The sequence below is a fragment of the Lithobates pipiens genome, unplaced genomic scaffold (genome assembly GCF_037356315.1).
Source record: "Lithobates pipiens isolate NorthernLeopardFrog02 unplaced genomic scaffold, aLitPip1_a1.2 Scaffold_10, whole genome shotgun sequence".
In the NCBI taxonomy this organism is placed as follows: Eukaryota; Metazoa; Chordata; class Amphibia; order Anura; family Ranidae; genus Lithobates; species Lithobates pipiens.
The window spans coordinates 778,305-805,202 of record NW_027507686.1 but is presented as its reverse complement, the minus strand read 5'-3'; the positions used below and the strand labels follow the sequence as shown (position 1 = coordinate 805,202).

General features: G+C 49.8%; 1 protein-coding gene across 1 annotated transcript in view; it reads left to right on the top strand.

Annotated features, from left to right (window-relative positions):
- The first annotated feature begins 1,510 nt into the window (after positions 1 to 1,510).
- LOC143926627 (cadherin-1-like) overlaps positions 1,511 to 26,898 on the top strand; it is a 96,085-nt gene continuing 70,697 nt past the window's right edge. The window contains 3 exon segments of the mRNA XM_077450544.1: positions 1,511 to 1,570; positions 5,453 to 5,476; positions 5,478 to 5,562. Of these exon segments, the coding sequence (XP_077306670.1) occupies positions 1,526 to 1,570; positions 5,453 to 5,476; positions 5,478 to 5,562 (154 nt within the window). The 5' untranslated portion in view covers positions 1,511 to 1,525.

Genomic DNA, 26,898 nt, shown 5'->3' with positions numbered 1-26,898 from the left:
TTCTGAAAATGAAAATTTTTCCCAATCGTTCTCCCGCTGTGCAGCCGGCTCTGTGATCTCATCTCCTTCCCCCGATCGATCGATCAATAATCATCGAGCGCCAGGAGATATTCACCTATCGGGGAGTCACTGTACTACCAGAGATGGCGGATCACCCGGGGCAACGCCTCCATGGGAACACCATATATGGGATGTGTAGGTGGTTCCTATATTCAGTTCTGTATACACGATATTCCCAAAAGTATTGGGACGCCTGCCTTTACACACACATGACCTGTAATGACCCCCCAGTCTTACTCCGGAGGGTTCAATATTGAGTTGGCCCTTTGCAGTTATAACAGCTTCACCTCTTCTGGGAAGGCCGTCCACAAGGTTTAGGAGGGTGTCTATGGGAATGTTTGACCATTTGTGAGGTCAGGCACTGATGTTGGATGAGAAGACCTGGCTTACAGTATCTGCTCTAATTCATCCCAAAGGTGTTCTATGGAGTTGAGGTCAGGACTCTGTGCAGGCCAGTCAAGTTCCTCCACCCCAAACTCGCTCTATCACAATTCACAATAGTGGTCACTGGTTCCCCACCACCGGGCCGTGGCCGGGCTCCTACCGACCGGCTGCAGATGCCCCAACAGGCAACAGTGCCAACCAGGTACCACAGTGCCCCCAACCTACCAACATGGACTGTGGTGCCCCTCAGACTGCACAGTACTCTCCAACCTCCCCCGGTCCCCCCCTCCAAACCTCCCCCGGTCCCCCCCCCCCCCAAACCTTCCAACATGGACTGCAGTGTCCCTCAAATCTTCCAATGGGAAGAGCCAGGGATTCTACCACTTTGGAAGGATTTCCTCCCACTTCCAGTTTTGGCTTTGAGACCGGAAGTGAAGGGAAATCTCCCCAATGGGTCACAAGTCTCTTAGATTGTAAGCTCTGAGGATCAGGGCCCTCTGATTCCTCCTGTCTGGCCGCATGTTGTAAAGCGCTGCGCAAACTATTGGTGCCATATAGATGACATATAATGATAATAATATAAATCCTGATAATATTAATGATAATGTGGCCAATAAACACCCGGCGGGGATTATAACCCTGGAAATAAAGAAATATTTGACTTTCAGCAATTTTTGCCTAAAGAATTCAGTCGGTGAAATTTCGGTGATTTTTGTCGGTTTTGGTGAAATTGGTTTCTTTGTGACGGAGATGAGATGATTGGAGGAGCGGAGATGAGTGTTTGGGGGAGACAGAAGACCCCCCAATTCTCCTCCTCCTCCTCTCCGGACACTCCCGGCTATTAGTATAATGGACTGAGCGCAGCGATGAGCGGAGGATTCCCGGCACCTCTGACAGTCTCATATTTCACCTCCTCTCCAGGTGACAAAGCCGCAGCCGCCGATACTCGGGTGACGTCACCGGGAGGTCACCTGGACTCCGCCCCTTCTAGGTGCCGCACCTGAGGTGACCCCGCCCACCAGAGAGGAGAGGAGAGGAGAGGAGAGCGGAGGAGGGGAAGTCACATCACTCGGGACTGACGATGAAGAAGAGGGACCGGCTGGCCGTGCTGTGCCTCCTGCTACAGGTGAGTACCCACCCCACCCCCACCCTTCCCCCGGACACCTACCTGACTTCCCGGACACCTACCTGACTTCCCGGACACCTACCTGACTTCCCGGACACCTACCTCTCCTCCCGGACACCTACCTGACTTCCCGGACACCTACCTGACTTCCCGGACACCTACCTCTCCTCCCGGACACCTACCTCTCCTCCCGGACACTACAATACTAGGAACACCTACCTGACTTCCCGGACAGCACTATCCTAGGGACACCTACCGGGACTCTTAGTTACTGTCCTATGGCCACCTATTATACTCTACTGCCCTGTCAGCTGCTACCCCTCTCTATATTACCCCCTGCCCTATGGACACCTACCTACCCTCCTCTATATACATAACCTACCAATAATTGTCTTTGGATAGTTGAGGTCACATTATATATATCCTCCTCCTCTATATCAACTACTGCCCTATGGAGACCTACCCTCCTCTATAATACCTACTGCCCTACAGAGACCTACCCTCCTCTATAATACCTACTGCCCTATGTACATTTGGCATACTGTGTGGACACTTACCACACTCTATAGACACTCAGCACCCAACACATGGACAGATTATTGGAACTTCATAGACACTTACCTATCATAGGGTAATTCTTCTCATCCCCCCCCCCCCCCCCCACACACACACTGCTGTTCTAAAGGCTGTTAGTGATCCGTCCCATATATAGAGATATATATATATATATATAGAGAGAGAAATAGTATATAGAGATGTATAGAAAGATATATATATATAGCGATATAGATATAGTATATAGATATAGTATATGGATATAGTATATAGAGACATAGATATAGTATATAGATATAGTATATAGAGACATAGATATAGTATATAGATATAGTATATAGAGACATAGATATAGTATATAGAGATATAATATATAGAGATATATAGAGACATAGATATAGTGTATAGAGACATATAGATATAGGGATACGGAGATATATAGAGATATAATATATAGAGAGGTATATAGATATAGTATATAGATATAGTATATAGAGGTATATAGATATATATAGAGGTATATAGATATAGTATATAGAGGTATATAGATATAGTATATAGAGGTATATAGATATAGTATATAGAGGTATATAGATATATATAGAGGTATATAGATATATATAGAGGTATATAGATATAGTATATAGAGGTATATAGATATATATAGAGGTATATAGATATAGTATATAGAGGTATATAGATATATATAGAGGTATATAGATATAGTATATAGAGATATATAGATATAGTATATAGAGGTATATAGATATATATATAGAGATATATAGATATAGTATATAGAGGTATATAGATATAGGGATACGGAGATGAGAGACTCTTCGTGTTCCAGGAAGTTATTTTAAAATGTAGATTTATATCCTATTCAGTGTTAATTGACTCAACTAAAATACGACTAAAACTAAAAGCCATTTTAGTCAAAAGACTATGACTACAACTAAATTGCAATTACTGAAAAGTACTGCAGATTTTAGTCGACTAAAATGAAAACAATTGCAGAAGACTAAAATGGGACTAAAACTAAAATGCCATGTTAGTCCTGAGACTAAAGTGAACTCTGGTCTTATTGGGGGAAAAAAAATAGCGTATTTATCGGCGTATAACACGCACTTTGTTCCCCTTAAAATCAGGGGAAATCGCGGGTGCGTGTTATACGCCGATCCCCCGCCGATTGTGAGCTTCTCTGCGGCTTTCAGCTATTTTCAGCTGCACTCGGCCGTTCTCAGTGGCTTTCGGCCCCTCTCGGCCCCCATGCCACCAAGAACGGCCGAGTGCTACCGAGCGCCGCCGAGATACACAGGACATCCGCTCCGTATCTCAGCGCCGCCATTTTTAAAGGGCAAGCCGGCAACGACGCTGACAAGGCTGCATTGATGGGCATTTAAATGTAAGTTTTTTTCTTAAACTCCCCTCCTAAACTTGGGGCGCATGTTATATGGCGATAAATACGGTATATATATATATTTGTTTTAAACATGAGCCCCGATTTGTAGGAGAAAGTTTAAGTGTAAAAACCTCTGAGAATTCCTCATCCCAGATATCTATCTTAGTGTAGTATATACCGTATACCAGTGTGGTAGTGATAGGAGTATGTGATTGGTAGATTGGCTCCGGGTGTCTCCGTGGTGGGAAGTGTCGGGGAGTGTAGTATATACCGTATACCAGTGTGGTAGTGATAGGAGTATGTGATTGGTAGATTGGCTCCGGGTGGGAAGTGTCGGGGAGTGTAGTATATACCGTATACCAGTGTGGTAGTGATAGGAGTATGTGATTGGTAGATTGGCTCCGGGTGTCTCCATGGTGGGAAGTGTTGGGAGTGTAGTATATACCGTATACCAGTGTGGTAGTGATAGGAGTATGTGATTGGTAGATTGGCTCCGGGTGTCTCCGCGGTGGGAAGTGTCGGGGAGTGTAGTATATACCGTATACCAGTGTGGTAGTGATAGGAGTATGTGATTGGTGGATTGGCTCCGGGTGTCTCCATGGTGGGAAGTGTCGGGGAGTGTAGTATATACCGTATACCAGTGTGGTAGTGATAGGAGTATGTGATTGGTAGATTGGCTCCGGGTGTCTCCATGGTGGGAAGTGTCGGGGAGTGTAGTATATACCGTATACCAGTGTGGTAGTGATAGGAGTATGTGATTGGTAGATTGGCTCCAGGAATTGGCCAGTTGGGTGAGAAGTCATAGAAACCAATCAGATCCATTTTCAGTTCTTCCGTGTTATATGTAATATGTACATAAATAGGGTGAGACAAACATTTGGAAATTCCCTAATTCTACCTGTTGCAGCCTCTGGCAGTGATTTGGTGCGGTTGGGGGCGGGGGAGGGGGGTCCAGGGGGGAGGGGGGTCCAGGGGGCTCCTCAACCCCTCAGAAGTGAAAGTGAATGTTCTTGATGGTCTGGAACCTTCTAGTGGGGGGGGGGGGGGTGTCCTTGCAAAAATCAATGTACGTTTTCCAATCTTTAATGCTTTCATTATCATTGGTCCAGCCAGGCAATCAGCATTTTCAGGGGTGAAATCTCTCATAGGACCCCATTCACACATGAGATGAGCCCCTTTGGTTGTGTTGTGGGTGACTGTACAGGCGGTTCTGCACAGATTTCAGGCGTTCTCATTGGCTCTGTAGCCAGACTTGTCTGACCCGGGACTGAGCTGAACCCAATAAAACGTTCTGACAAGATTGAGTCAGAGACATGACTTATTAATAGACGGCTCCGACTCATTCTCCTGTGTGTAAGTTTCAGCTTGAGCTATTGAGTTCTGTAAACAGTGAGAGGTGTAGAGAGATAGAAGAGAGCCTCGTACACACCAGGAGAATATTGGACGAATTTTTTACATGCTGGTCTCATATTGAGTGTGAAGAGGTTACCAAACCACAAACATTCTCTTAGGACAGAACACACATTTCCGAGCATGCGCGGTTTTGCTCTTCCTATTTTTGAGGAATATTGTACTAATTAAACAAAAATCATTCGTTCTCATATCGTACAAGAAATTATTATTTTAGTTGGTCCCTTTATATAATTTCACATGAATTGTGGTGATCGGCTGTCGGAAGCTGTGTACTAATGATCAGATGATCAGATGATCGGACGATCGCCTCCACACTGGTTCTTTTCCTTTGATTTTCTGATCGTGTTTACGAGGAATTAGGAGTCTAAATCTGACCACACACAGCTTGGACTGCTGAATCAGCCAGAATTGTGCTGTGGTGTTAGATACACTCCAGATGTCTCTTTAGATACATCTAATGATGAACGTTCTCTTCTGTAGACCAACCAATGTCTTCTCTTTCCCTGCGGCAGATTACGGGAGGATTGGCAGACTGGGGACATTTGTCGCTATGATTTTTCTGATAAGGAATACCATTTCTCGGTGCCCCGATCTCTGGACCCCGGCACGGCGGTGGGAAAAGGTAAGAGTACCGGTGACGGTTTCACTTTGGTTTGATGAGACGGAGAGATGGGAGATCCGGAGACACCGATAATCGCAGGGCGGCTCTCCTTCTGTCTTTTGTTATCTTGTTGGTAGACGGCTATCAGGAGGATGGCTGACTGGGTGGGCTCTCTAACCTCTTCAGGTGGAAGGTTTGCATTCTTGGAAGATTTGTTTGCCTTTCCTTTGATTGTGAATGTTATCAGGGAGGGAGAGGCTCCTTTTCACAAAGAAGTGGCCATACTGGGGGGGGGGGGGGGGGGGGCTTCCAATAATAGTGAATATTCATGACGGTCGTTAAAGGAGAACTTCACAGAGGAAGGCGTATAAAGCTGGATGTAGACCAATAGAATCTTTAAATACATAGTTAGTAAGATTGAATAAAGACACCAGTCCATCCAGTTCAACCTGAGTGAGAGTGTCTACAATTATCCCCATCCCTGTACATTGCATCTCATTAAGATGCTCATCTATTATATTATTATTTATTTAAGGTACCCATATAGTGCCAAGAATTTATATCACACGCTCACATCGGTCCCTACCCTCAGGGATCCCACAATCCAAGGTCCCCATTTATATACTAGGGCCAATTTTAGACAGAAGCCAATTAACCTCTCTGCATGTCTTTGGAGTGTGGGAGGAAACCGGAGTACCCGGAGGAAACCCACACAGGCACAAGAAGAACATGCAAACTCCAGGCAGGTAGTGTCCTGGTTGGGATTCAAACTAGCGACCCTTTTTACTGCTAGGCGAGAGTGCTAACCACTACACCACTGTGCCACCCACTACACCACTGTGCCACTCACTACACCACTGTGCCGCCCACTACACCACTGTGCCGCTCACTTCACCACTGTGCCACCCACTACACCACTGTGCCGCCCACTACACCACTGTGCCACCCACTACACCACTGTGCCACCCACTACACCACTGTGCCACCCACTACACCACTGTGCCACTCACTACACCACTGTGCCGCTCACTACACCACTGTGCCGCCCACTACACCACTGTGCCGCCCACTACACCACTGTGCCACCCACTACACCACTGTGCCACCCACTACACCACTGTGCCACCCACTACACCACTGTGCCGCTCACTACACCACTGTGCCACCCCACTACACCACTGTACCACTCACTACACCACTGTGCTGCCCACTACACCACTGTGCCACTCACTACACCACTGTGCCACTCACTACACCACTGTGCCACCCACTACACCACTGTGCCGCCCACTACACCGCTGTGCCGCCCACTACACCACTGTGCCACCCACTACATCGCTGTGCCACCCACTACACCACTGTGCCGCCCACTACACCACTGTGCCACCCACTACATCGCTGTGCCACCCACTACACCACTGTGCCGCCCACTACACCACTGTGCCACCCACTACACCACTGTGCCACCCACTACACCACTGCGCCACCCTCTACACCACTGTGCCACCCACTACATCGCTGTGCCACCCTCTACACCACTGTGCCGCCCACTACACCACTGTGCCACCCACTACACCACTGTGCCACCCACTACACCACTGCGCCGCCCACTACACCACTGTGCCACCCACTACACCACTGCGCCGCCCTTGTTTCAGTTTAAAAACATTCGTTGATTTTCCTAATAGTGGGGTGAAATCAGTATTTGTTTTTGACCTCAATGATGAGAAAATTTGAAGAAACCGTTTTGAATTTTTTTTTTTTTTTTTTTTAACAAATGAATTTTTAACAGTTTCTGTGATTTCTGTGATTTCTGTGATTTCTGGGATTTCTGTGATTTCTGTGATTTCTGTGATTTCTGTGATTTCTGTGATTTCTGGGATTTCTGTGATTTCTGGGATTTCTGTGATTTCTGGGATTTCTGGGATTTCTGTCCAAAATTGAATGTTAAAAGCAAATGGAATTTTGATTTACTTTCGAAACAACATTCATCAAGTCATTGAATGTACTGAGAATTTTAATATGAATGTGTAGAAATGTTCATCTGAAAATCTACTCGCATATATTCAACCTAACTAACTATATATATATTTGGGGGGGTTCAATGTATGTAATAGCGGGGTGTTCAGGGTTGGTGCCGAGGGGGGGAAGGGTGGCAGATACCTGCAATGCCAACCACTGGAAGAACCATCAAGTTTTCTTCTAATAGTTACCCTCTTGGTATGAACTCCATTGTTCAGATAATAGGCGATGTTCCGGGTAATGTGGATACAATGTTTCCAGCCCTATGAAAAGGCATCTTGGAAATCATATTATGTAACATTGTCTGTCGTTGGAAAAAAAAAATGTAACTTCCACCAACCGCTTTCCATGTCTATTTCTGGACCCATCGACCCGCTGACAAGGATCATCTCCTGACACATGCGCCCCCATCGGTTCCACATCCTGTGTATTATAAGACTATAATAAGGTCTGTGGGAAGCCCTCTTCTCAGGAGGGGTCTGCCTGTCTTTGGGCCATAAACCTGGGAAGACCCCATGCCGGTAGGCAGTGGGTTGGGCACTCGGCCGTGCGTTGGTCCCGCCTGACCCCGGGGACAAGGCGTGCCTCTTGTTTGTGGCTCGCTGGGTTCTTCGTTTCTATTATCCACATTTTGAGAAAGAAGCATTTTTCTAATTGCACTTCACTCTTTACTATAATACTCCGGAGCTGCCGGCAATTCCACCAAATGATATCAATAAAATGCTGAGTGCAGCTCTAAGAGACCTTCCATGAGACTGAGATCCATAATTCAGAGGAGAGTCCAGGAGACATGATGATGGGACTTCTTATGGGAAGACGGATCCTTTGTGGACGGGCAGCGCAGGCTGAGACCCCAGTGCAGCGCAGGCTGAGACCCCAGTGCAGCGCAGGCTGAGACCCCAGTGCAGCGCAGGCTGAGACCCCAGTGCAGCGCAGGCTGAGACCCCAGTGCAGCGCAGGCTGAGACCCCAGTGCAGCGCAGGCTGAGACCCCAGTGCAGGTCCGGAACTCAGGAACGTGCGGGCCGTGTTCCGGATACAATTCATTGTAAGGAAAAGTTTATTGGGGTTTATAGTGAGAAGAACAAGAAAAACTATCCAACTATTACCAGACGTCACCCAAGGAAGATCACCGGGAGGATCTGTACACCGGGAGGATCTGTACACTGGAGGATCTGTACACCGGAGGATCTGTACACCGGAGGATCTGTACACCGGAGGATCTGTACACCGGAGGATCTGTACACCGGAGGATCTGTACACTGGAGGATCTGTACACCGGAGGATCTGTACACCGGAGGATCTGTACACCGGAGGATCTGTACACCGGAGGATCTGTACACCGGGAGGATCTGTACACCGGAGGATCTGTACACCGGAGGATCTGTACACCGGAGGATCTGTACACCGGAGGATCTGTACACCGGAGGATCTGTACACCGGGAGGATCTGTACACCGGGAGGATCTGTACACCGGGAGGATCTGTACACCGGAGGATCTGTACACCGGGAGGATCTGTACACCGGGAGGATCTGTACACCGGGAGGATCTGTACACCGGAGGATCTGTACACCGGAGGATCTGTACACCGGAGGATCTGTACACCGGAGGATCTGTACACCGGAGGATCTGTACACCGGAGGATCTGTACACCGGAGGATCTGTACACTGGAGGATCTGTACACCGGAGGATCTGTACACCGGAGGATCTGTACACCGGAGGATCTGTACACCGGAGGATCTGTACACCGGGAGGATCTGTACACCGGAGGATCTGTACACCGGAGGATCTGTACACCGGAGGATCTGTACACCGGAGGATCTGTACACCGGAGGATCTGTACACCGGAGGATCTGTACACCGGAGGATCTGTACACCGGAGGATCTGTACACCGGAGGATCTGTACACCGGGAGGATCTGTACACCGGGAGGATCTGTACACCGGGAGGATCTGTACACCGGAGGATCTGTACACCGGGAGGATCTGTACACCGGGAGGATCTGTACACCGGGAGGATCTGTACACCGGAGGATCTGTACACCGGAGGATCTGTACACCGGAGGATCTGTACACCGGAGGATCTGTACACCGGAGGATCTGTACACCGGAGGATCTGTACACTGCAAGGATCTGTACACCGGAGGATCTGTACACCGGAGGATCTGTACACCGGAGGATCTGTACACCGGAGGATCTGTACACCGGAGGATCTGTACACCGGAGGATCTGTACACCGGGAGGATCTGTACACCGGGAGGATCTGTACACTGCAAGGATCTGTACACTGCAAGGATCTGTACACCGGAGGATCTGTACACTGCAAGGATCTGTACACCGGAGGATCTGTACACTGCAAGGATCTGTACACTGGAGGATCTGTACACTGCAAGGATCTGTACACTGCAAGGATCTGTACACTGGAGGATCTGTACACCGGAGGATCTGTACACCGGAGGATCTGTACACTGCAAGGATCTGTACACCGGAGGATCTGTACACCGGAGGATCTGTACACCGGAGGATCTGTACACCGGGAGGATCTGTACACCGGGAGGATCTGTACACCGGAGGATCTGTACACCGGGAGGATCTGTACACCGGGAGGATCTGTACACCGGAGGATCTGTACACCGGGAGGATCTGTACACCGGGAGGATCTGTACACTGCAAGGATCTGTACACTGCAAGGATCTGTACACCGGAGGATCTGTACACCGGAGGATCTGTACACCGGAGGATCTGTACACCGGAGGATCTGTACACCGGAGGATCTGTACACCGGGAGGATCTGTACACCGGGAGGATCTGTACACTGCAAGGATCTGTACACCGGAGGATCTGTACACCGGAGGATCTGTACACCGGAGGATCTGTACACCGGAGGATCTGTACACCGGGAGGATCTGTACACTGCAAGGATCTGTACACCGGAGGATCTGTACACTGCAAGGATCTGTACACCGGAGGATCTGTACACTGCAAGGATCTGTACACTGCAAGGATCTGTACACTGGAGGATCTGTACACTGCAAGGATCTGTACACCGGAGGATCTGTACACCGGAGGATCTGTACACCGGAGGATCTGTACACCGGGAGGATCTGTACACTGGGAGGATCTGTACACCGGAGGATCTGTACACCGGGAGGATCTGTACACCGGGAGGATCTGTACACCGGAGGATCTGTACACCGGGAGGATCTGTACACCGGGAGGATCTGTACACCGGAGGATCTGTACACTGCAAGGATCTGTACACCGGAGGATCTGTACACCGGAGGATCTGTACACCGGGAGGATCTGTACACCGGGAGGATCTGTACACCGGAGGATCTGTACACCGGAGGATCTGTACACCGGAGGATCTGTACACCGGAGGATCTGTACACCGGAGGATCTGTACACCGGAGGATCTGTACACCGGGAGGATCTGTACACCGGAGGATCTGTACACCGGAGGATCTGTACACCGGGAGGATCTGTACACCGGAGGATCTGTACACCGGAGGATCTGTACACCGGAGGATCTGTACACCGGGAGGATCTGTACACCGGAGGATCTGTACACCGGAGGATCTGTACACCGGAGGATCTGTACACCGGAGGATCTGTACACCGGGAGGATCTGTACACCGGGAGGATCTGTACACTGCAAGGATCTGTACACCGGAGGATCTGTACACCGGAGGATCTGTACACCGGAGGATCTGTACACCGGAGGATCTGTACACTGGGAGGATCTGTACACCGGAGGATCTGTACACCGGGAGGATCTGTACACCGGGAGGATCTGTACACCGGAGGATCTGTACACCGGGAGGATCTGTACACCGGAGGATCTGTACACCGGAGGATCTGTACACCGGAGGATCTGTACACTGCGAGGATCTGTACACCGGAGGATCTGTACACCGGAGGATCTGTACACTGGAGGATCTGTACACCGGAGGATCTGTACACCGGAGGATCTGTACACCGGAGGATCTGTACACCGGAGGATCTGTACACCGGAGGATCTGTACACCGGAGGATCTGTACACCGGGAGGATCTGTACACCGGGAGGAGATTCCATTTCTAGCAGATTTATAGAAGATTTTTCCATGAATAATAACAGGAGGGGAAGTCGTTGGTTCAGATTGTCCTATCAGAATCTTCGAGATATTAAAGGAGGCGTCCATCCGGGTTCCATGTATTAGATATTGTCAGATGAAGGGCGGCAAAGTCCGTCATATCTGACCATAAAGATCCAATGTCCGGACATTTCCATCCCATGTGGGAGAAGGTTCTGTTATCGGAGTCACCCGAGACATGTAGATGTGTCCCCATTCTAATCTCTCCATATCATATATAATTCTTACCCAACACTTCCTCCAGAGGCTGCAAATTCATTTTTAATATTGAAAGCAAACTCCCCCATCCATTCATGTCTCCATCCATCCATCCATCCATGTCTCCATCCATCCATCCATCCATCCATCCATGTCTCCATCCATCCATCCATGTCTCCATCCATCCATCCATGTCTCCATCCATCCATCCATCCATTCATGTCTCCATCCATCCATCCATGTCTCCATCCATCCATCCATGTCTCCATCCATCCATCCATCCATGTCTCCATCCATCCATCCATCCATCCATCCATCCATGTCTCCATCCATCCATCCATCCATCCATCCATCCATCCATCCATGTCTCCATCCATCCATCCATCCATCCATCCATCCATGTCTCCATCCATCCATCCATCCACTCATGTCTCCATCCATCCATGTCTCCATCCATCCATCCATTCATGTCTCCCTCCATCCATCAATGTCTCTATCCATCCACCCATTTATCTGTTCATCTATGTCTCCATGCTTTATTTTGTTGAAAAATCACTTTGAAAAACATCCCCCCCCAGCATTTCTGACGGTGGCCATTTTAAGTAAGGGCAATTGATTCATGTAGCATTTACTTGCTGGAATCCATCTGCCCTTAGCTGAGGTATGCAGACAGGGCTGTGTTTAGCTGAGAACGCCCCTCCTCCCATGAAGACTCCTGGGGTGTGTGACATCATTTTGGCCTAGGCCAGAAAGCAGGAAGTAACTACAGGAATGTAAAAAAACCGTTTAGAGCAAGTGAACAGAATATACTTTCCTATCTATGTACTAATATCAGCAGCATGAGGATCGGGACTGTCAGCGCTGATTGAGAGAGCGGAGTGAGGATTGTCCATTATCCAGCTTTCAGTATGGAGGGGGGGAGGGGTTTCTCGTACACGGCCTTGGACGCTCCATTATACAAGGCTGCCGGGCGGTAAGAGTCTGTGACGAGGAGTTATACTCGTCTAAAAAAAAAGAAAAGTCAGCCGCTACAAATGCTTTACAAATGTTGTAACTTATTAGACCCCGACCAGTCCGGGAGTCCAGCGCTGGGTCGCCCGGACCGTCAGATCTCCGGTGCCGCCATCTTGGCTGTAACTTTCTGCTATTTAACCTCCCCGGCGGGAGGATTATGTCAGATTTTTGATGCTGAAAGCGGAACATTGCTTGTCATAGGAATTTGGCGTTTTATATTGTAGTCCTGTAATTCTTAGGAGTAACTCGCAGGGAGCGGAGCGCGGCGCTGTGATCGATCGATCGTAGGGCGCGGCCCGCACACACAGCGGGAGGACCTCGCGGGATCCTGGGGACAAGGTGAGTAACTTTGCCTGGATCCCGGGTGTGGCTCGGGGGTCACCGTATTTGGCAATGAAAATGAATCCCGGGCCACACTTGGGAATACCGCTAGGGAGGGTAATAGCCGGCTCCCCGCTGCGCATGCGCGAGATGATGCTCTGCTTTCAGACTGGTCCTGGGACATGTGACGAGGGAAAGGGGGCGGGACAAGCGTCTCGCCTGGGCAAGAAATGAGGAAGCGGATACAGAAAAATAAAACGAATAGTGCAGTTGGGGGAGGAGGAGGATGAGAGGAACTATCACCTTAAGTGAATGGCCGCTATCTGATCCGGCAGAGCGCTCCGCGTACTCTGCGGTGTTGGATGGGCGGATATTGGGTGTGTGTGGGGAAGATTTATGTCATTTGTCTGCAGTCGTTGTGTAACCCCCCCCCCTCCCCCCTCCCCCGAGCGTCTCGTCTGATGTCCGCCGCAAACCACTTCCTCTTTTCTCTGATATTTGCATTCCATGGACACGAATATCGATCGATTCCATCATGTCGGGTTGAAGTGATTCTGTAGTGAGGACTTCGGGGCTTTTGTGATTTCAGGTGCAATTACACACAATGCAATCCTTGTCCCGGCATGGACCCCTAGATACATTGGGGTCAGTCTTCCCACATCTGTACATCACTCTACAGGAGGGGGAGGCACCCCACGGCCCTCCAGATGTTGTGGAACTACATTTCCCATGAGGCATTGCAAGGCTGCCAGTTACAATCACTCCCAGAGGCATGCTGGGACTTGTAGTTCTGCAAACAGCTGAAGGGCCCGAGGTTGTCCCCCCCCCCGCTCTATAATCTTTTTAGTTTTTAGTTCAATACAAATAAGTTTAATGAGCCGACAACTCGAAACGTCCGTGTTAAAATCTTTATGCGCTACAAGGTGATGACAGATGAAAGCCCTTACGCGTTTCGGCCAGTGGCCTCAGTCGTAGATGTGAATACAGATTTGAAGATGGATGTTGGCGGCTCCTCGTACTTATTTGCATTGGGCAGAGGCGATGAGGAGGACACTTGGATCCTGAGAACGGACATTTTCTGACTCTTTATGCGGATTTATTGGGGGGGGGGGGTGGAGGACTACGAGGGACACACCGGCGCTGTCACCTGTTAGTTGTCAGGTAGTCGGCCTCGGAGCGGGTATACGACGCTCCGCCTTCTGCTTGTAATATATCAGTCACAGGCCTGTGATGTCCTCATCTCACTTTATATGGACAGGCGACAGCTTCCAGCGCAGCCCTTTCCTCTGAGCACTTCAATGGAAGCTTCCAATGAAGGGGGACATATAGAATGAATGATGGCGGACCAGACTGAACCATTATACACGGTGTACTGGGGGGGGGGGGTCTCGTCTCGGCTCATACTGGGGCGAGTCGCCCTCCATGCAGTGCAATGGAACCGTTCTAATCTGAGTGACCGGCTTGGAAAAAGGTTCCGGTCCTACTTGGGGGCGACTTCAGAGCGGCGTGCATGGAACTTCTATTACAGCAAGCCGCGCTGAAACCGCGATGAGCCGGGCGACTTTGTAGCCGCCTCGGTGTGAACCGTGCCTTACCAAACCAATCAGCTTCCAGCTTTTATTGTCAAAGCTTCACTGAAGAAGCTGAAGGCAGAAGCTGATTGGCCGCCGCGCTGCACCAGATTCTGCACTCTCCAGTTTTTAGTAAATCAGAACTGTGGGGCTGATTTACTAAAGACTCTGCACTCTGCAAAAGCAATTGCTCCAGAGCTTAGTAAATGAGGGGGAAGTCTGCTGACTTCCATCATCCAATCATCTGCAAGCAAAAATTCTGGGTTTTTTTGTTTGTTTTTCCTTGCATGTGATTGGATACTCTTTGCAAAGTGAAGCTTCACCTCATTTACTAAGCTGTGGAGCCACTGCACTTTGCAAAGTACACCGTCTATTTTCCTTTAGTAAATAAGCCCCAATCGATCGCTCTCAGAAACAATTGTATCAAAGATTTACATCATTTAGGAATGAATTGTAGTAAGACCCTCTTCACACTGGGCGGTTTTCAGGCATTTTAGCTCTAGAAATCGCCTCTGAAAAGCGACTGAAAACCGCCTCCCATTCATTCACACGGGGGGGGGGCGGTGCGATGGCGGGACGTTAGAAAAAGCATCTTTGGGGCGGGTTGGCAACGCTGTAAAAAGCGCTCCAAAAACTCCCTCCCTATTGAAATGAATGGGCAGCGCTTCCAAAGTGCCTTAAAAGCCGTTCTAAAGCGCCACAAAGCGGATGTTTTGCTGGATTTTTGGTCACGTGATCTTATAAAAAACGCCCAAAAATCGCCACTAAAACTCCGCTAAAGCACCGCAAAAACGACCGGCGCTTTAGCGCTGTTTTAGCGGCGCTTCTGTGTGAAAGGGGGTCTTAACGGAGGATCCTTCTATGAACGATCGTTTTCACGGGATAATCGTTGGTTGTGTTGTTTCTTGTGTGGAGGGAGCAGCTCGATAGAAATGATCAGATTTATGATCGATTGTTTATCAGCATGTGTGTGTCCAGACTCTACGGAACCACAAGGCCCAGCGGGGAGTCTCAGACCGCAATGGACAGTTTCGTTCGGGGGGAGAGCTGCACAGCGATCGTTGTGTCCGGAGACGGCAGGCGGCCCGTCCTTCCACACCTTGGATTGCGATAGGTTTCCTCCTGACTTGTGGTGTAGAGCAGCGTGTTATCACAGGCCCGCCGCCCTCTGGGGTGTGCCCATGGGCCGCCAAGGAAAATATGGAGAAAACCGGTCCAGTGACATTCCTGGTATATAGAGAAAAACCCGACCGTGCGCCATCGCTGAGAGATCGATCGATAGTCATAGATGATGTGACTATAAAATGAGACATTTGTATGGAAGATCTCACATCTTATCAGGATTCCGCATCTGCTACATTGTTGTGGGAGACACTGATAATGATGATTGGTTGCAATCCAGGCCAAGCGTCACGGCTGGGGGGGGGGGGGGATGGGCACAGACCTGTTTATTGGTTATATCAGTTGATGGGTCTGATAGGACATTCAGATATTGCCGCCACTTGAAAGATAAAACCATTCGCCTCCATAAAGCTTTATTCCTCCCACCATCCTCACATTGTGCAAACGTTGTACATCAGTAGTCTGGGGTCAGTTTTATTTGAATATGTTGTATCGGTTGGGTTCAAATATACAGTAGGGGGAAGGTGGGGGGGGGGGCACAACTTGCAGCGGGGGGGGGGGGGGTGGGGGGTGCAACTATTGTAAACAATGCAGCAGGTCTGCTAAATATTTTTTACTTTCTTTTACATGTTTTTTTTTTTGTGTGTAAATTTCAGCTTGAGCTACTGAGCTTGATAAACTGAGTTTTTTTCCAGTCAAACAGAGGAGAAGCTGGGAAATCTGGGTAGCGGAGCCATTTAGCACATGTGAAAATGCTCTGCGGGTGCAAATAGTGGGGAGGGGGGCGAGAGAAGGGGGATGGGTGGCATTAAGAATTATAGGCAACCTCCCCCCCCCCCCCCCCGCATCTTGCAAAGCTCAGAACGTTCCTCTGTGGGTCGGGAATATGCGAGATTTCTCTCGCTCGCTCCCCACCAGCCGCACCTGCTGCCTGTACTTGAAACTTGTAAAACTTTATGATATTGTTTTACTCTTTGTACATCAAATCATTTAGCCTTTTACCTGTATGAGGACGGTATGGGGTGGGGGAGGGTGGATGGTATGGGGTGGGGGAGGGTGGAAGGAGCAGCTGCAGCGCACAGGGAGAGACCCTGGAACAGGCACTGGAGTGTGCGGTTCCGGAGGTTGCCGTCATTGGCTCGTTCCCCTTCAATAAAACCAAACAAGTATTGTGAGGAATAATTGAAATATCTCACACCCCCATTTCACTGAACATCCGACCTCCTCTCTCCGCCTCCACCTGGCCACCATTCTCAGGTATCACAAGGAGGATGTTGTCCCCACGGCCTGTGATGTGAACGGCGCCCCCCTCTGGTTTGTTGAGCAAAGGACAAAAAGGGGAATTTATCCAAACCTGAGCAGCTGGGCACGGCAACCAATCAGCTTCTATCTTCAGCTTCTTTAGTTAAGCTTTGAAAAAGCAAGATAGAAGCTGATTGGTTACCGTGCCCAGCTGCTCAGGTTTTGATAAATTCCCCTTGCTGTACTTTGCTCAACAAACCAGAGGGGGGCGCCAATCACAGGCCATGTAGATTGGCTGCTGTGCACAGCTTCTCCAGGCTTTTGATAAATCGCCCTCTTTGGGTTTATTCAGAGGAACTCATCACTTTCACGGGCTGGTGAAGAGCATTTGGTCCAGTAGCCCCATTTTTTTCTTTCCTGTACTGTAAAATGTGTGCTCAAAGAAGGCGAGCGGAGGGCGAAGGCCTAGTAACCAGAATTGTCCGGGGGGCTTCCTGCAGCTGATCATTTCCCCATTACTGACTGGCCATGACTGGTTCTGGGCTGTCTTTGCACCATCTTGGTAGCAGCAGGGCTTTTCTTCCTCGTGTCACATTCGTCGCCCCCCCATGACTGTTGGGGTAATGATCAGGAAGCAGCAGGAGAGGTGGAGGAAGCAGATCCACAGGATGAATTCAGGAGAAGCAGGGAGATCCTTGTACTGCCGCCCCTCAGGTACAGCTTCCCCTCCAGCAATGAGAACAGTGATGAGCACAATGGTGACCTCATCACCAAATCTCAGTCCATATCTTGGGAAAGTAGCAGTGGTGCTTTTATCCTTCACTAGAGATGTGCAATGAATTAGCCTGCAGGCACAGGAAGTACATTGCTATGTTACAGGAGGAATTGCAGATTTTCTGAGCCAGGCTCACACTAGACATGTGCGATTCGTTTCGTATGAATCTGAAATATGAATTTTTATGCATACGAATTCTGTACGAAATATGAAATTTCGTTTACAAATTTCGGATAGAAATTCACAATGAACTTTTATTAATTTTAACGAAAAGTTAACGAAACTAAAGTTTAAAAACCCATTAAGTCAGCACAGCACAGGGATGGTGAGAACCCCTCATAATGGGCACAGCGGGTGTACAGACCCAGGAACTCAGCACAGGGATGGTGGGAACTCCTCATAATGGGCACAGCGGGTGTACAGACCCGGGAACTCAGCACAGGGATGGTGGGAACTCCTCATAATGGGCACAGCGGGTGTACAGACCCAGGAACTCAGCACAGGGATGGTGGGAACCCCTCATAATGGGCACAGTGGGTGTACAGACCCGGGAACTCAGCACAGGGATGGTGGGAACCCCTCATAATGGGCACAGCGGGTGTACAGACCCAGGAACTCAGCACAGGGATGGTGGGAACTCCTCATAATGGGCACAGCGGGTGTACAGACCCGGGAACTCAGCACAGGGATGGTGGGAACTCCTCATAATGGGCACAGCGGGTGTACAGACCCAGGAACTCAGCACAGGGATGGTGGGAACCCCTCATAATGGGCACAGCGGGTGTACAGACCCGGGAACTCAGCACAGGGATGGTGAGAACCCCTCATAATGGGCACAGCGGGTGTACAGACCCGGGAACTCAGCACAGGGATGGTGAGAACCCCTCATAATGGGCACAGCGGGGGTACAGACCCAGGAACTCAGCACAGGGATGGTGAGAACCCCCTCATAATGGGCACAGCGGGTGTACAGACCTGGGAACTCAGCACAGGGATGGTGGGAACCCCTCATAATGGGCACAGCGGGTGTACAGACCCGGGAACTCAGCACAGGGATGGTGGGAACCCCTCATAATGGGCACAGCGGGTGTACAGACCTGGGAACTCAGCACAGGGATGGTGGGAACCCCTCATAATGGGCACAGCGGGTGTACAGACCCGGGAACTCAGCACAGGGATGGTGGGAACTCCTCATAATGGGCACAGCGGGTGTACAGACCCAGGAACTCAGAACAGGGATGGTGGGAACCCCTCATAATGGGCACAGTGGGTGTACAGACCCGGGAACTCAGCACAGGGATGGTGAGAACCCCTCATAATGGGCACAGCGGGTGTACAGACCCGGGAACTTAGCACATGGATGGTGAGAACCCCTCATAATGGGCACAGCGGGTGTACAGACCCGGGAACTCAGCACAGGGATGGTGGGAACCCCTCATAATAGGCACAGCGGGTGTACAGACCCGGGAACTCAGCACAGGGATGGTGGGAACCCCTCATAATGGGCACAGCGGGTGTACAGACCCGGGAACTCAGCACAGGGATGGTGGGAACCCCTCATAATAGGCACAGCGGGTGTACAGACCCGGGAACTCAGCACATGGATGGTGAGAACCCCTCATAATGGGCACAGCGGGTGTACAGACCTGGGAACTCAGCACAGGGATGGTGGGAACCCCTCATAATGGGCACAGCGGGTGTACAGACCCGGGAACTCAGCACAGGGATGGTGGAACCCCTCATAATGGGCACAGCGGGTGTACAGACCCAGGAACTCAGCACAGGGATGGTGAGAACCCCTCATAATGGGCACAGCGGGTGTACAGACCCGGGAACTCAGCACAGGGATGGTGAGAACCCCTCATAATGGGCACAGCGGGTGTACAGACCCAGGAACTCAGCACAGGGATGGTGAGAACCCCCTCATAATGGGCACAGCGGGTGTACAGACCTGGGAACTCAGCACAGGGATGGTGGGAACCCCTCATAATAGGCACAGCGGGTGTACAGACCCGGGAACTCAGCACAGGGATGGTGGGAACCCCTCATAATAGGCACAGCGGGTGTACAGACCCGGGAACTCAGCACAGGGATGGTGGGAAACTGCCATTCCTCTCCTTGACAGCGAGGTGAGAGGTTGCTAGTTCCTTTGCTCCTGTGCTTCCAGAGACCAGGGGCTAGAGTTACTCCTCTGCCCCAGGAAGGATGCTGGATCCTGGGGAGGACCCTGGCGGGGGCCCCCTGGATAGGCCTCAACCTGCGGAAGATTCTGGGCCTGGCCCAAGGAAGGATGAATCTCTGTCTGCCTTTAGACGGAGGATTGTGGAAACGCTGAAGCGGATTGAGAAGGAAGAGGAGAAGTTGGGAGCTTTGAAAGCTGAATTTAAAAAGAAAAAGCAGATTTGTGCCAAAGTCTTCAGTAAGAAGAGACCGGCTCTGAGGCCTGAATTGAAGGACCTGGAACAAGCTCTGCGGAAGCAGAAGGAATTGGTGAGTTCTCTGAAGGAGAATAGTGGAGCTTTTAAAGAAAAATATAAAAATGAGGAGCGATTTAACCAAATGAGGAAAGGAGCTTCTTCCTGCATGGAGAGCGAGGAGATGGAAGCAGAGAGTGAGAAAGTGGGCCCGGAGGATGAGCCCAGCTGTTCAACACCTCAGACACCTGCTGAGCCCTCAATGGTGGAGGCCTCTGTCCCCTTCCCTCCCCAGCAATGTGGAACATCTGAGCAGGAGGATGAAGGTTCTAACATGTTGGATCTGATCAACAAACTGGAGGCCAGTCCAGATTCAGCTCCCCAGGAAGGTGAGGAGAAGATGGACACCGTTCCTATTCCTGTGGAGAGAGCAGCTGCAGGTACTGTGTGTGTGCAGGATGGTGGGATCTTTAATAACAATGGGCCTGCTGAGGGTTGTAGTACTACAGACAGTCAGCCCAGACCCATAGACAATGTACAGCGAGCAATAACATCTGCTAATAACTGTCAGCTTCAGTCTGCAGAGAGGTCCATGGACAATACAGTGACTTTGCCTGGACCAGGCACAGCGGCTGTTCCTGTGAATGGTGGAGGAGATGCTGGGTGTAGTAGTACTACAGCTCTCCAGGAGTCTGCAGCAGCCAAGACTGTGATGGCTCCCAGGATTGAAGCTGAGTGTTCGGGGGAGGGGGTGGGTCCTGCTAATCAGAAGACTGCTATCCCAGCTGATTCAGACTCTCTGCCAGCAGGTCTGAATGTATCTGAGGACAAGACTGCAAAAGCTGGAAGAAAAACTTATGCTGGTGTTGCTGCCACAGGATCTGGGAAGGGGGAACAAGCAGGGAAGGAGCATGGGGACGTTCTATCTTTCTCCCTGTTTAAAAGGAGGAATGTTGTACAATTGAAATGGGAAGGTGATGGAAACCCCCCACATAGGAGGGTGGTGGTGGATAAAATTCTGCAGATGGGGTTTAGGCCTGCGGATATCTTCGCCCTGATCAGTCCGGCAGGTTCCTATGAATATGATTTGTCCTTTATCCGTCCCGAGTCTCTGGACATATTTTGGGAGAAGTTTGAACACGTGTGTAGGGGCCTGCCGGACTGGAAAGGGCTCATCCCCAAACTTATATCCCGCCAGCCCCTCATTAAGATGGTGACAATACTTGTGCGCAATGAATCTATACCCCAAGGGGATCTGACTGTATGGTTGAGGAGGTATGGGGACGTCCTGAGCCCCCTGAGAAAGATTTTGGACGATCGGGGAATATGGACAGGGGGATGGTCTGTGCAGCTGAAACTAAAGGTTATTGATAATGTCGTCCAGCATCTGCCATCCTCAGCTTTCCTGGGGAGGGACAGGCTGACCATCTTCTACCCGGGCCAGCCAAAGCTCTGCAATAAATGTGGAGATAAAGGGCATCTTGCATCCTCCTGTCCAGTGATGAAGTGCTCCCTGTGTCAGGGTATAGGGCATTTGGCAAAGGATTGTAATATTATAAGGTGTAATCTGTGCAATGCAGTGGGACATCCTTATAGTCAGTGTCCTGAGGCAATGCACAACAAGCCGGAGCTCATGAGGGAGTTTTTCCGTCTGGACATGGAGGATGCGCAGAGCTCATCAGCTGGAGGGCCTGTGATCCCATCTGAGTCTGTGCCAATACCCAATGTGTCTCCCCAGTCTGTGCCAATACCCAATGTGTCTGTGTCTCCCCAGTCTGTGTCCATACCCAATGTGTCTGTGTCTCCCCAGTCTGTGCCCATACCCAATGTGTCTGTGTCTCCCCAGTCTGTGCCCATACCCAATGTGTCTGTGTCTCCCCAGTCTGTGCCAGTACCCAATGGGTCTGTGTCTCCCCAGTCTGTGCCAGTACCCAATGTGTCTGTGTCCTCCCAGTCTGTGCGTGTACCTAGTGTGCCTGTGTCCTCCCAGCCTGTATGTAAAGTTTCAGTTGCCAAGAATGTGTCCAATCCTTCTGTGTCTTATCCTTCTGTGTCTTCTAAAATTGCAGAGGCAGCAAGAGGTGCTGAGGCTGGTGCATCAGGTGTGGTGCCAGTCCCCCTCCCCCGACGCTGCAGGGTTCCTATTGCAGATCGTGGGGGCCAGAGGAGTGGGGAAAATAGTGGGGAGGCTGGCCTGGTGGTAGATAAGGGAAGGGAGAGTGGGGGGGAGGGGTTTGAAGGGGAGGATAGGTGTGGGGAGGCTGGTTGTGGTTTATCCAAAGATGATATGGAGTGGTTGGAGGATAGGAGGAGGAGGGGCAAAAGAAGGAAAAAAAGGGGTTCAGTTCCCTTAAATCCTGTAGTTTTGCCTTTGGAAAATAAGTTTAAGGTCCTGTCGGACGATGATGATGATGATTGGGACTCGTTCAGTTCAGCGTCCTCCATGGATGATGAGTGCCAGGGCGCAACAAAGCGTGCTGGTTCTCCAGGCAGAGGGAGTAGTCAGGCTAAGAAACGTCTGCCTCAATTACCCTAATGGCAGTTCCCACTCCGTTAAAAGTGGCAACCATTAATGTTGCCAGCTTGAGATCAGTAAGCGCTCGTCATATGGCCTTATTTTTGCTCAGCGAGTTTGATGCTGACATTTTGTTTTTACAAGAGACCCATCTGAATAGTCTGGCTGATATACATCTGGCAAAGAAGGAGTGGAGACGTGGTCCCTCATTTTGGTCTCTTGCGGCCGAGCCTTACAGCGGGGTTGCAGTCCTTTTTTCTGGTATGGTAACGTGCCGGCGGGTAATTGAGGTAGAGATTGGGAGATGCATGGTCTTGGACGTCTCTGTAAGGGGGCAGGACTTGCGCCTGATTAACATCTATGGTCCCCAGACGAAGTGGGACAGGAAATGCCTCTTTACAAAGATTAAGCCTTTTCTTTTTACGGCCCAGCAGGTTATCTTTGGAGGTGATTTCAACACCATTACTAGGTCTAAAGACAGGAGAGGTTTCAGAGATAGGCTGGGCTATGACACCCTTTTTCTCAATGCGATAGTTAGGGAAGCAGGTCTGGTAGATGCGCACATTAAGCGTTGCCCAGACAGCACGGGGTTCACTTTTCAGAGAGGTAGTAGTCAGAGTAGGATAGATAGGTTTTTTTTAAAGGGAGACTCTGCTTTTTCGGCACCTGTGTGTCGGGCAGTGGAGTTTTCTGACCACTGTATTCTGTCTGTGACTCTGAATGCCTCAGACATGCCACCTAGGGGGAGGGGTATCTGGAGATTGAATTCGGCCCTCCTGGAAGACGAGAGAGTAAGACAATCCTTTGAGGATTTTTTTCAAGCACAGGTAACAATCCTAGACTTTTGCAACAGCAAGTCAGAATGGTGGGAGCTTGTAAAACAGCGGACTGTTAGGCTTTTCAAGGCCATAGGAAGAAAGAAGCAGCAAGATAAGTATATCACCTACCAGCGTTTGCGGAGGAAACTTGACCGCCTTGTTTCGAATGGAGGAGATTCTGGGGCGATCTCTGAGGTGAAGCTCCTCCTTAGGAGACATGAATATGACCGGCACGCCTCTTTGGTTCAGGAGAGGGATTACGGGAAATACCATTCGCCTGACCCTTACCAGAACTGTAAACAGAGCGTAGCAGTTAAGACGGTCCATGGCCTGAAGGACAGTACGGGCTCTCTGACGAAGTCTAGGTCAGGGATCCTGGAGGTGGTCAGGTCATACTATGCCGATCTCCTGGGAGGAAGGAACCTTGATCGGACAAGGATGTTGGGTTTTTTGGACTCTACACCAGGACTGGAAAGTAATGTTCCTTTGATGAATTTGACAGATGAAATCACTGCAGATGAGGTAGTCCAGGCTATTGATAAACTGGCCATCAAGAAAACGCCAGGGCCAGATGGGTTGACAGCTGAGTTTTATAAATGTTTTAAGACGATCCTGGCTCCCTACCTTGCGGAGGTTTTTAATGGCTGTTTGTATGAGGGTTCTCTCCCTCCCTCCATGAGGCAATCTGCAGTGATCCTTCTGTCAAAGGGTAAAGATCCTTCGATGATTGAGAATTGGCGCCCCATTAGCCTTCTTAATGTCGATAGAAAGATACTGGCAAAGATTTTTTTCTGGCGATTATCACCAGTGGCAGGCAGTTTGTTATCTCACCACCAGCACTGTTCGGTCCAAGGTAGAAGCACTTTCTCAGCAGTGTTAGCTGTCCGGGAGGCCTTGGAGCGTTGTAGGGCTGCTGGTTGGGGTAAATTTTTGCTGACATTGGATCAGGCTAAGGCCTTTGATCGGGTTAATCATGAGTACTTATGGCTCCTTCTTGGCAGATATGGCCTGGAGGGGGGTTTCATTGATTGGCTTAAGATTTTGTACAAAGGGGCTGAAAGCTTTCCGCTAGTTAATGGTTGGGTCGGGCAACCCTTTGTGGTCGGCTCGGGTGTGCGTCAGGGGTGCCCATTGAGTCCTCTGTTATATGCATTTGCAATTGACCCCTTCATCAGAAGGCTGGAGAATGGGCCATTGTGTGGGGTACCTATGGGCATCGCTGGTGAGCCTCCTTTGAAAGTTGTGGCCTATGCTGATGATGTTTCTGTTTTTGTCTCTGGGACTGGAGAGGCGCAGGAGGTGGTCTCAGTGATAACACAGTATTCAGAGGCATCAGGTTCAAAGGTCAACCAGGACAAGTGTGAAGCTTTCTGGATGGGCGTGGAAGGTGAGAGCTTTGTTCTCCCGGATGACTTCCCGGAGCCCCAGCAAAAAATTAGAGTTCTAGGCATTGAATTTGGCCCAGGTGACTATGGTCATGCAAATTGGGTGAACAGGCTGGAGAATGCCGATGCCAAGGTGGCAAGCTGGAAAGGTTGGCAGCTTTCCTTGAGGGAAAAGGTTGATCTGATCAAGACTTACCTGATTCCGATTTTTCTATATGTCAGTTTTGTTTGCGTTTTGCCAGCTTCTCTCTATACCAGGATCTATGCTTGTTTCTTCCAGCTGTTATGGGGGAACAGAATAAACCTTGTCAAAAGGAATGTGACTTACCTTTCTAGGCGGGAGGGTGGTCTAGGGATGATCAACCCTGTAGTCTTTTTCTCTCTGATGTTTGTGAAGTACAATCTTGGTAACATGTTGGCAGAGAGACCGCCTGGGTGGGTTGGTATTTTCCAGTCCTGGTTTAGGCCCTTTCTGCGAGACTGGGAAAATGGTGGGCCAGTGAAAAGCCTGAGGGTCAAGCATGATAAGCTCCCGGCTTATGTTGCCCCGTGTTTGAAAATGCTTCGGCAGTGGCAAGTAACGGCAGGAGAAGTCAGATCTCTTCCAAGGAAACTTCTTGAGAAGCGGATCATGAGCTCTGTTTTTTGCGAGCCACTGGCCTTGAGGGATTGCCCAAGCCTGGTTTTGGGGGTGGGTTTGCGGTTGATTAATTTGGAGAGAATCCCAATGAAATTTAGGGATCAGGCTTGGCTTGCCTTTCATGGAAAACTATATGTGAAGGGCAACTTGAAGTTTCTTTCCATGAGTGATCGGGGCTGCCCGAGAGTGGAGTGTGGAGGAGTGGTGGAGTCCATGGATCACTTTCTACTTCAGTGCCCTTTTAATATAGAGGTGTACAAGAGGGTGGGGAGGGCTCTGAGTATACCCTTCCTCCCCCATATGAGTTATGCAGAGTGGGTGTATGGGGCTTTCCAGACTCGTCGGGATTATGATTTAGAAACACTTTTTTTAGTTAGTTTAGTAGTCCGTTATTTCACGTGGAGTGCACGGTGTCAGGTATCCTTACGGGGTAAAATCCTCCCTGTGGAAGTGGTGGTGGAGAACATTCTGGGTGAGGTTGGGAAGATTCGGGGTCTTGAGAAAGACAGGTGGCAGCAGGAGGCCTGGATAAAGGCGTGGAGGAATATCAGGGCTCTGTAGCTGCTGCCTGTTGATCTCGGGGTGTGCGGCTTTCTTTGTATTCTTCTTTCACTCCCCTAGATTTTCAGATCCAATATAATTTTGATAAAAGGCTACATGCATGGTGACGGTGATGTTCCTTAGTCTGGCTCTCCCATAGGGATTATGTTGTGCGCAATTTGTTTTGCACTGTTTATTTTGTTCTTGTTCTTTCTGGTTTGTATAATTGTATTCAATTATTTTGTAAATATGTTTTATTTATTTATTATGTTTTTATTGTATATAAGTTGTTGTTTGTAAGATTTTCAATAAACAAAATTAACCCCTCATAATGGGCACAGCGGGTGTACAGACCTGGGAACTCAGCACAGGGATGGTGGGAACCCCTCATAATGGGCACAGCGGGTGTACAGACCCGGGAACTCAGCACAGGGATGGTGGGAACTCCTCATAATGGGCACAGCGGGTGTACAGACCCAGGAACTCAGAACAGGGATGGTGGGAACCCCTCATAATGGGCACAGTGGGTGTACAGACCCGGGAACTCAGCACAGGGATGGTGAGAACCCCTCATAATGGGCACAGCGGGTGTACAGACCCGGGAACTTAGCACATGGATGGTGAGAACCCCTCATAATGGGCACAG